The sequence below is a fragment of the Alligator sinensis genome, unplaced genomic scaffold, assembly GCF_000455745.1.
Source record: "Alligator sinensis unplaced genomic scaffold, ASM45574v1 scaffold628_2, whole genome shotgun sequence".
Classification (NCBI taxonomy): Eukaryota; Metazoa; Chordata; order Crocodylia; family Alligatoridae; genus Alligator; species Alligator sinensis.
Genome location: NW_005841833.1, coordinates 5,253,701 through 5,265,644, shown reverse-complemented (window position 1 = coordinate 5,265,644; position 11,944 = coordinate 5,253,701). Strand labels below are relative to the sequence as shown.

General features: G+C 41.8%; 1 protein-coding gene across 4 annotated transcripts in view; it reads right to left on the bottom strand.

The window, feature by feature from the left end:
* Positions 1–1,489: 1,489 nt before the first annotated feature.
* IFT81 (intraflagellar transport 81) overlaps positions 1,490–11,944 on the bottom strand; it is an 88,126-nt gene continuing 77,671 nt past the window's right edge. Inside the window, exons 21-22 of one of the 4 annotated variants that reach the window (XM_006015206.3) lie at positions 6,782–6,844; positions 1,490–2,689 (exon numbers count right to left, since the gene is read on the bottom strand). In XM_006015206.3, coding sequence (XP_006015268.1) covers positions 2,682–2,689; positions 6,782–6,844 — 71 coding nt within the window. In that variant the 3' untranslated portion in view covers positions 1,490–2,681. Of the gene's footprint in view, positions 2,690–5,503; positions 5,997–6,781; positions 6,845–11,944 lie in introns of those variants that run through there. The other 3 variants (XM_006015204.3, XM_006015205.3, XM_025199372.1) reach the window with 3 other exon arrangements.

Genomic DNA, 11,944 nt, shown 5'->3' with positions numbered 1-11,944 from the left:
CCCCCTCCTGAGGGGACCCTGAGGGGATTTGGGTGGGGAGGCTGTCCCCCAGGGGTGTCTGGGGGAGGGCACCCCCTCCTGAGGGGACCCTGAGGGGATTTGGAGGGGGTGGGGCTATCCCCCAGGGGTGCCTGGGGAAGGACGCCCCCTCCTGAGGGGATTTGGGTGGGGGGGCTGTCCCCCAGGGGTGTCTGGGGGAGGGTGCCCCCTCCTGAGGGGATTTGGGTGGGGGGGCTGTCCCCCAGGGGTGTCTGGGGGAGGGCAGCCGCTCCTGAGGGGTGTCCAAGAAGACCCCGGTGTGGGGGAGGAGGTACCCGCCCCTCCTGACGGCCCCCTGCATAGAGGCCCTGTGGTCGGGGAGAAGAGACCAGGAGCACAGAGACCCTGGGGGGAAATGAGCAGGTTCCTTCACCCGTCCCACTGCTGCCCCCCAGGTGCGGCTCCTGCCCTCCAGCACTGCCTGAACCTGGCAGGGATGCGCCAGCTCCCAGGTGCCCAAGCAGCCCCTGAGAGCGATGGCACGGGGCAGGATGCTGAGGGATGTGCCCGCCACGCCCCATCCTTCACCCCTGCGTGACGCTGCTTGCCTGCCACGCCAGCGAACATGAGCGGCACAGCCGTACGCGCTGTCACCCGTGAGACCAGCACCACCGCCCCACCTCATGCACACCTTAGAAATCCTCATCACCAACTGACACGATGCAAGCTGACGCAGGTACACATCACACAGCAATGCTAACACCGGCTCATATACACAAATGTGCACATCTTACTAGCACAACCTGAGCCCCCCGAGCACCCCTGTATCAGCCCCGGAGCTGAAAAATAGTACTGCAGTAAGAAGTTGTAGGGGATAAGTCCATCCTGTTCTCTCCACTCATTGCACCTGTGCCAGAATATCCAACACCTTTTACAAAAGCCAAGCTCTCCAAAAATGCATCCCTTTTAAATAGATCACATGCAGGTAAAGGAAAAACAGAGGGTATGGCTACAGAGCACAGTGCAGTACCACAGACGGATATCCAACCTAGATCTAATGTCTTAGCTCAGTCCTGGAAAAGGTATAGCTGCATTACTGGGGCACTTTGCCAAGGCTAATATAGTTGGAGTCTCAGCAGAGCTAATTAGCCTTGGTAGAGTGCTACTCTAATATGGCTGTGCTGGTCCTGGTACCAGAGCTAGCACTCGGATATCTTTGCCAAGGGTGGCATACATACCCTAACTGTGACAACTTACATTTTTACGTTTGTTTATTCCATTCTTTAATATTTGCTTCTAATGCTTTTATGCCAGCCATTAGGACACACATTGTAAATGTGCATTTGACACTTACCGGTACATAAACATTGAGCAGTAATTACCAGGCGTGAGATGCACCTATAGCACCATACACACATTGACCAAGATATGGCACAAGCCAACTTACTCAAGCCTCAGCACTTCATGTCGTCTGACACACACAAGTGAAATGAAACTAGAAAACTCTATTCTCAAACACTCTGCTTCAGAACACATACAGCGTATGCACCTCATTATATGGTTACACAACACTGAATGACACCAGCACATGGCATACATAACACATGATAGATACCAGAGACACCAGACACGAGAGCCGTGTGCGAACACACCTCACAGTGCCACACAAGTACAGCACCGACAGATACTGCAACACAAAATACTTCACCCCACTATAATGGACTAATTTATACTAAACTAATACATAGCACATGCCACATGTGGAAGTACATACACATATTCTTAAAACACTGGCATGTTTGCAGCAGACTCGTGTAGACATAATGCACTGACTTTGCACAGAAGAGACGCTTGAGCATCTTTGAAGATATTGTGCTTCATTTTTTTGCTGCTTTTAAATTCTAATTTTATTCTTAAATACTGTATTACAAAAGCTCAATAATATGAACCATCATTAATAGCGTTCCCAACAGATATTAAGGAAATCAGACCATACTTCATAATGACTCCTCCCTGTTAAATACCTCCTGACATAATTATGAGACTCCCTTTCTTCCAACAGCTCCTATGAGCATTTTCTAAATATACCTGTATATACATGTAACCCATAGCAGTGGTCTTGTGAACCCATCCTGTTGAACTTATTAGTTTGTTTTAAGCCTTCTGATCTCACTGAGGAGCAGATCAATATAAGATTGGGACTGAAACCCAAATAACATCACCTTTCTGCACTCCTTTAAGTGCAAACTGGGGCTATTAAGTTAGGGGGTAGGGTCTGTTCGTTGAGGAGGGATACACCATAGTCCTGGCTATTCTTTGGGACATTCTCTTCCTCTAAAGCTTCAATGGCAACTGTAATGACCACATTTTCTCTCTTCACCCTTCAAATGTGTGGGAGATGGCCTGGATACACATGGCAAGTAAGCAATAGCAGTAAGATTGTGGGAGCTCCAAAGAACAGTATGTCTATGCAGATGCCCCAGAACAGGTAGAAATCCCAGGACTGTTGCAGTTTTGAAAGCCAACTCCAGAAAGGATGTTATTTTAAGATCCCATAAGATTTGCCCAGTCATGTACCCCCTTTTACAGGGGAGTTGGTTATCTTGACTCACTAGTGGGGAAGCACATCAGCTCTGCCTCAGCTGTGCAACTACATGAAATCTTCAAGCAGATTAGTTCTGGTAGGTGCAGATCATGTAGCACTATCCATCTGGAAGGAAAAGGGAAAACAATTTCTTTCACTGCTAAGAAATGAAGTTGCAGTGTGAATTCAGAGTGATCCCTTGGAAAGGAATACAACTAAATGAGCTAGGTTCATCCCTGGTGAAACTCCAGTACCTTTAACGGAAATGCACCATTCGTGCATTTGGCCCAATAGCTTTTTCACTGTAATATATTACAAGCAGCAGCCAAGGGACTGGGCAGCAACATAAAACCTGTTTCTGCAGTCCTTACTAATTGAAGTAAATGGGAATTTGGCCTGAGTGAAGATTGCAGGATCCGGCCCTTTGAAATGCAGTAACATTAACTCATCCACACTGCTGCAAAGCAGAGTTGCAGCAGAGTTGCTGCTTGTTGTGAGGTTGTCCTTTCCATACACAAAAATCGTGTGCATTTTTTGGTACTCAAACCTCAGATAGAGAGACTAATAGCTTTGGCTGGAGCTAAGCATAGCACAGGAGGGTGCTACACAAATCCCCAGGCAGCTCAGCCAATGCACCTGAATCCTGACCTGCAATACCCTTTCTATTTCAGGCCTGGACCTCTCCCTCCTAGCAGACACAGACAATGCTTTACCACTGTGCTGAACTGTGCCAAGTTACGTGGTGATTTGTGGTCTGGCTTAGTGCCCACTAGAGCCCATGGTGAGACCACCAAACTCATTGGATTTGTTTCCCAAATTAGATTAAAATACAAGGCTCAGTAAGCAAAAAATGGGGGTACTACCCCCCATTCTATTTTACGTCTCTCAAGGTACAGGTATTAGGTATGTTGTACTGGTTTCAGCCACGCACACAAAAAAAAAAAACATACTAAAAGACCAGAAAATGCTACAACAAAATGGAAAGGTTTTAAAATTGCAGTTCTCTGATAGGGTATTGCAGGTTAAATATAGTAACTATTTTTTTCCAGTCAGCACGTTCTTTGCTTTCATGGTATTATGTCAAGGTTTTTGTTCCCCTCTCCTTTTAAGAAGCTTAAACAGCAAAATGCTTCAAATACTGAGATGAAACAGTTCTAGAAACCCAGTAGAAAAATTATCAGTGATTAAATGTAATTTCAAGTTTAAATAATTAAGTCAGTCTGACTTCTTTCTTTATCATTTTTATTGCTAGGCAGCATGTATTGCTATATCATCACCAGGTAGGATTTCACGACAACAGAGACCCAAGGACTGTGAATACAAAGGATAGTGTTGCAGTTGGGAGATTTCTAGAACTGGATCATTGTTCCTGCCCTGAGCAGCTGCTTCCCTCCTTGACAGCATGAGAGAGAGAGTGGGCCAGATTCTGATCTCATTGACAAGGGATGACAGTCTAGCTTAGTAGATTTCTTCTTTTGCTTGTCTGCTCTTCTGGTAGTCACCTGGCTTGTCACTAAAGACTCCCAACAGCATAGTGGCCAGAGCCATCTCAGCTTCTCTGTATGGAAAAATCATGTAGTCTATGCTAAAACTGACACCAACTGGAAACCAACTAGAAATAGGCCCCGTTGGGGAGGATGGTAATTTGGTAATAGCCCAGAACTAGGGTCCAAGAGATAAATCCTCTTCTTTAACCTTGCTGCAAACTTCCTACGTGATCTGTTGTATAAATAAATATCTAATTCCTGTTAGTTACCCACCTGTCATTTATGCCTGTGAAAAATTTCTCCCTTGGTACCTCTGTGCCCCAGTTTCATCTTTATACAAGAGGGATAGTGACACGTGTCTCACAGAGATGGTTTCATTAAAGTTTACCAAGTGATTTGAGATCATTGGCTGGAAAGCATTATACACCTGCACAGTATTATTTCTGTAACAAGTTCATGGCTGCTTCGAATGTCACAGTTCTCATCATGCTGCGTAACGTAGCCCCTCAGGCTTTCTTGGCAATATGGGGAATAGGACTCACCTCATCCTGCTCCAGAGGCACCGCAGGCTACTGCCACTCAAGCTAAAAGAGTTTATTTAGCTGCCCCCAGCATACATAAACAGCTCTGATTCCATTGTGGACAGAGATGTGCATACAGCTTGTTCCAGGTTGATAGTATTCAAACCTGTAGCCTTAACAACAGAAATGCTAGCATAGTACACAGTGCAAACACTTCTTTCTTGCACTGAGAACTCCCATAAACAGCAGTAACATCCAGAAAGTGGCTCTGGTGGCAGGTTTCTATCTCTTCCCACTCTGTGGAGATTTTGTGCATATAGGCAATTCACTCAGGCTTTGTGTAATAAGTTCTGATTCTCCAAAGGAAAAATCCCTGGGTAAATGGAACCATATAAAATTGCTTACCCTTATAAAGCTTCTTAGGCATTTTCTATACCCAAACAGAGGCTTCAGTCAATACCACATAGACTATGTAAGCTCCTTCCAGCTCAGTCACACAGCACTATGCAAACAAACCCACTGCTCAGAAGGAGGTTATGTCCTGTTTCCTAAATAAAACTGGGAATTCAAATTAGTTGTAGGCTTTCTTTCAACCCAGGCTGAAAGAAAGACTTGCAGGAATTCTTCAGGTAAGCAAACTGCATAATGTAAAAATATAAACGCCTTTCACTGCACTAGAGATTGCTTAATTTCTAGCCATTCTTTGAGATAAATGGCACTTAAATATAAACAGTAGTATTAGATTTTTCTGACATGACAATAGTTGGAGTTATTTTCTCCCAGCTGGGGTCTCCCAGCTCTCCATCTTGTGCACTCACCCCAAATAATATCTGGAATAGTTTCATAACGTGTTCATCATACGGGTTTAAAAAATATCCCTTTGCACTATGACAAGGCAAAATGCTAATAACCATGTGCTGACAACAACCAGACTACCCCGTTGTTGCTAGATCACGTATAGCCACCCTGTGGGCAAAGGCCCACCCCAGTTTCACAAGATAATCTTAACCTTAAACACACTTATAATAGTTATGTTTGACTCCAACTAATCAATGGAATTATTTTTTGTTTATTTGTTTGTTTTTAATAACTGATGTACAACCAAGGAACGGAAATGCGATCTGTGATTTTGCTACACACACATTCCACATGTCTCTTGCCATTCTCTGGTGTCCATACACAATTCAGTCGGGGTGTTTTCAGAGCGCTTTTGTACTGTAACTGCACTGCTCTAAGGAAAAAAACATGGGCAAACTATATACTGGGATGCCTTTATGCTGGAAAAAATAGTTAAATCCAGTGCACAGCAGATGAAGACTGCTCCTTGATTATTATTATGGCTCCTTCTGTTCCTGATTCCACCACTGGCCTGCTGCATGCCCCCAGACAAGTCACTTAAATGCCTCTGTGTTTTAGTTTTCCCATCTGTGAAGTAGGGATAATGGAATATTTCTCATTCATTACATGCTTTGAAATCTACTGGTGACAAAGGTTATATAAAAGACTCAGATGTTATCATCAGTTTTCTTATTATTTTCTGTATTGTTTGTTAAGAATTTCCTCCAAGCTCATACATATTCAATATTGACATCATCAAACCCATAATGAAGTGGCACACTTGGATTTTCACATATAGACAAAGCCTTCTTATGTTACTGATCAGTCATTTTTAAATGCAACAAAACTTTTTTGTTAATGCTTCCAAGGTTTTTTGTTTTTTGGGTTTTTTTTAAAACATGTTCTTATTCAAATAAAATAATCCATCCATACTATACCTATACTCCTCTTGAAATAAAACAACATTAGTCAGTGATCACAGCACAAGTGAGTGAGTGTTCCTTTTGGTCTAATAATTAAGTTCTTCCAGTTTGACCCATCAAAGATCCTTACAAGAATTATTGACACTGTAATGAAACATGAGGTTTGCTCTTAAAAGGGAACCTTTCTGTAGCAAGATTAATGGATACAATTACTTCATATCTGTCATCCTCTTTTCCTTCCTTGGGGCACTGCACCTGTCTTCAAACACTAGTGATTCAGTGCAAAAATAATAAGGAAAGAGGGGCATGGCAGCCCTCTACAATAATATAACCTCCCAGGCCAACCCTGAAGGCATTTTTCTTCAGCGGAATAACTACCACATTGATCTTTTGTGTTTCCGTTTTCTCACCTCCTTTCTGCCTTTCACTATAATCTATACAGGTACTTACGATGAGTATTGGTAGTTGCAGGGGTTTTCACTTCACTTAAGACCAGCAGATGGTTTTTGGTCCCTGCAAGAACAAAAATTCGTAACATAAATCTGTCAAAGCTCAGGGATTCCAGCCAAAGGGACTTATTTCTCTCTATTGCTCGCCCATAGTTTCCACCCACGTCAATGAGAGCTATATACACAGTGAAATTATCCTGACCTCTTTCTTTCTATTTCAGAGCCATAGGTTTGCAAAGAACTATTTGACTCCTGATTTTTTTAAATTCTTTTAAGATACATCTCTCTTGCTATCATGCCTACCTAGCTTGAGAGGAATTTTAAAGCTCCTGAATTCAACTTTTCTTGGAACACTTACACTTCCAGGTTGGAAGCCATTATTGAAAAGGCATCCCTTAAAAAAAAATTAAAAAAACCCCAGCTATGGTTGCTACATCTAGAACCTCTAGAGATTTTTCCAGAGTCAATTTAAAATCATACTAACAACATTTGTGTTGTTAGAAGTATGGTTTTCCTGTTCTGGACAGGTTTTTCATCTGCATCAGGGTGGCAAGACTAATGCAACTACTACTTAATACCTATTCAAGGATCTCAAAACACTTGGTAAATCGACGTGAACTAAGTTACATAACAACCCTGGCAGAATGTCAAGTAATATTATCCTCATTTTACACAAGGTGAAATTGAGGTGCACTGGAGTGAAGTGCTATGTCAAAATTAATAGTTTAGGGTAGAACTGGAAATAGAAACTGGGTCTCCCAGCTCTCCATCTTGTGCACTCACCCCAAATAATATCTGGAATAGTTTCATAACATTATACGGGTTTAAAAAATATCCCTATGTACTATGACAAGGCAAAATGCTAATAACCATGTGCTGACAACAACCAGACTACCCCGTTGTTGCTAGATCACGTATAGCCACCCTGTGGGCAAAGGCCCACCCCAGTTTCACAAGATAATCTTAACCTTAAACACACTTATAATAGTTATGTTTGACTCCAACTAATCAATGGAATTATTTTTTGTTTATTTGTTTGTTTTTAATAACTGATGTACAACCAAGGAACGGAAATGCGATCTGTGATTTTGCTACACACACATTCCACATGTCTCTTGCCATTCTCTGGTGTCCATACACAATTCAGTCGGGGTGTTTTCAGAGCGCTTTTGTACTGTAACTGCACTGCTCTAAGGAAAAAAACATGGGCAAACTATATACTGGGATGCCTTTATGCTGGAAAAAATAGTTAAATCCAGTGCACAGCAGATGAAGACTGCTCCTTGATTATTATTATGGCTCCTTCTGTTCCTGATTCCACCACTGGCCTGCTGCATGCCCCCAGACAAGTCACTTAAATGCCTCTGTGTTTTAGTTTTCCCATCTGTGAAGTAGGGATAATGGAACATTTCTCCTTCATTACATGCTTTGAAATCTACTGGTGACAAGTGTTATATAAAAATCTCAGATGTAGTCATCAGTTTTTTATTATTATTATTATTATATGACAATGTCCTCCACAGATCCTAAGGTGATACATGAGCAGAGAGATGAATATGAGAGGGTGTTTAGCTCAAAAGCTGGAGGAAGATATTCACAGTGATTTAATTTTTTGTATGTAGTGGAAGAAATGTGGACAAATAGGCAATGCAACATTTTTTGTCTTGAAGCTACAACAACATGGACTTCAGTGAGACTGCAAAATGTGCTCCATTGGAGAGAAGGTTCATCTTGTTTTCCTTTATGTAGCAACAGAAGATAAGAAGTCCTAGGAAACATTGCCTGACTTTATCCTGACTGGAAGCTCACAAACCAGTTCCATGTTTCTAGCTGAAACATAAGGTGCATTTGCAGGGGCACAACACAGAATCCGTGCCCTATGGGCAGCAGCAGTGCATAGGGCAGCTACGGATGCCAGCTGAGACGCATCCAGCCGGCGGTGGTAGCAGCTATTATTTTTGCATCTGTCTTCCCCTTTCCCCCACAAATCAGCAAATGAGGCTACTGCCCCGGTCACTCTGCCTTAGTTACACTACTGTGCATTTGCGTACAAACTCAATCTATTCAGATGGCCTATTTATACAGGCTTTGTAACGTTAGTGTATTTTATCTGAAAAATCTATTCTTTCTTTCTTAGAAATAATCTGGCACATAGCAACTGTTTGCTTTGTGCATGCTCCAGGAAGGTTTACAGCTGTTTATTCTTCACCTGTTGTGACTAACCTCAATGTTAAGACCAGACTGAAGCTCCAATCAGGCACTGTGGGGATTGAGGAAGAATAGCAGGTACCCAAGGAAGATACTGGCTGTGTCAGAACAGCCAGAATTTCTCCAGGGGATCTTTGAAAGGTTACAGTATGCATTCTTCCTCCTCTATTCTAGTTCAGCTGCACTGGTTGTCACTGGGAGATTATCTGGCCTTTCATCTGGGGAGTCTAATGGCAGCACCAGACTGGAACAGTGCTCGTGTAGTTATTTACACCTGTGCAAAATGAGTGTAAATCATCATCCTTCTCATTTGGTATCATTTTCCACCTACATCTATCTCCTAATGCTATATTTAGCAGCCTAATAACCCTCATCTATTCTCTCATTTAGTGGTGTCAACAGGTTCCTCACATTTCTGACTTCACTTCTTCATGTACAGTCAGCTCTGCAAAGCTGACATTCCTTCAGGCCCAAGCCCTGGGGCAGTATGCTGAGTTTATATGCCATTCCCAAATGTGAGCTGAATTGTTTTGCTTGCCACAAGGTTCTCACAGTATGCTAAATGTCACAGAGAATACAGACACGAAAGAATGACGGAAAACCTCTTAATTACAAAAGATCAAGAGATGTCTTGCTGTAGGTCTGTTCATACAGCAGCTAGAGTAAGTAATGTGATTGTAGGTCACTTTCATTCACAGTACAGAGCACCCATTTGTTTGCTTAGGTGAATGATATACCTGGGTTAGCTTCATCTACCCCAAAATTAAATAGATCAGGTACCAGTCACTTGAAGCCACCCACAGCTAAGGACACAGCAGTAACTTGCATTTCCTGTAAAGATGTACTTTTAAAGATTATGGGGGATACTCATCCTACACCCATAAGATTTTTGGGTGTCAGTCATTCAGAGACACCATCAGATACCAGACCAAATCTTGGGTTCCCCTACATAAGCTGGAAATGTCACAAGCGTCATGTAATATGCATGCTCACTGCACAGATATTCTGTATGAATTGCCATGGCAATACAGATTACAGTGTACTTCCCATCTTCCACTCCGATCCTATATTACTGCCATAGTAACAGCTTATGCATAGTTACCATCCTCTGGCTGATGGGGGACAGGAAGAGGTTTCTCTCTCTCAGCACTGCTACATGTTTTAGAGAACAAGGTTTTTTTCATTCAAATTATGCTTCGTTTCCAAGAACTTGGTTTTAAGAAGAGAAAGTAGCATCTTAAAAACACCACATACAGGTATATGCTACTTACCTCTACTGTTGCTAGGTGGCAATATCCTTCCAAGGAAAGCAAGCTCTTTAATGGATAATTTACCTACAATAGGTCTATAATTTTTTGCCTTAAGGAGTTGTGATTGCCACCTAAAGTCATGGCCATCTCCAGTTAGTTTTGCCTTGTTTACTTCTGGATGATTTATTTCAGATCAGGTCTTGTTACTGTTTCTGCCCATTTTCATTCCTTCTCTGCCATCCAAATAAATGGCCTGCAACTCATTCTCTGGAGACTATCACGGGACAGAGGCAGTGCTAGTAGTTTTTTATCCTGCTGGATTGGATTAAAAAAGAATCAATGCAATGATCACTATAAATATCAAGAGGTAGTTAAATATCGTATTTTAATTCTCTTTCTCCAGTTTGGTGAAAGATCCCTTTCCCAATATCAAAAGACGATAAGCAGAAACTGAGTTAATTCTGGTAAATATCAACGTCAGTGGGGTCTGGCCTGCTGATTCTCTTTTGCACCAAGAGTGCCTCCTGAATGCCATGATTTCATCTGGATTTTTTTTTTATAGTTATAGCACTGCTGTCTTGAGAGGAGAGGACATAAAAGAATCATCAATCTTTCAATGATACTAGTGCAACCTATGCTGACCTACATCAAAACTGTTCCAGTAACAGAGAGAAGTTAATCTGTCCTTAAAGATAATCTGCAAAGTCTAGTTAATAAAAACATTGGACTTGGTTTTTACCTTAGAAATGGCAGGAATGTCAAGTCTGGTTTTACTTGAGGACTTTATTGGATGTCTTGGTGCCTATTGGTATGTGCACTGTCTCTTTTCAGAAGAAGCAGCATTGTTTTGCAATCCATTTGTCACTGAAGAGTGTATATGCTAAAAAACAACCAACCAACCAACCAACCAACCACACACACACACACAATACAGTTAAAACAAAATTTTAACAGCCCCTTTCCAGTTGCTTTGCTTTCAGTCTTGGCTTTTACCATGTCATCATTTTACTAATTCTCTAGTAATTACAGAGCCTTTAAGAGTGGAAGAAATTTTAATTTCTAATCCAAAGAAAAGGAAAGGAAATCCCTTAAACACAACACCCCCAACACAACTAACTTCCAACCCCTTGTTATACTTAATAAGGAAGCAAAAACATGGAAAGAATCCATTTTTTTTCCTTTGCAGGAAGGAAAAACTGACTTGTTCCAAATAATGCAGTACAGTCAGGGAAAGAAAGGCACAGAGAAGATCAAAATTATATTATTAAAATCAGTTTTCACTACTTTGTTACAAATTGCACTGGTATAATTGGCCTCCACTAAGTATAGAAAAAATCTTAATCGCACATTGAAATTGTGTTTTGTTGGATTGGCACCATTGAAAAGTAAAGCAGACACAGTAGCACAAGTGATCATTGGTGAAAAAAACTAGTGTGGAACCCAGAATTCCCGAGTCCCAATCCCGTGGGATGGCTGCATAATTCTTTAAAGTCATCCTGTATGTTTATTAATAAATCCATTTTCACACCTTAGGTAGCCAGTGTGTCCTATGCATTTTACAGGTGTAGTATAACATACCAGGGTTCCTGTGCACCCCTGTCCTCATTTATGTCCCATCAGTTCTGGATGAGATTCCTAGTCATCAGCCTAGTTCCGCAATTGCTGCTGTGACCTTCCAGACCATATGTCAAACTAAATTAAATATG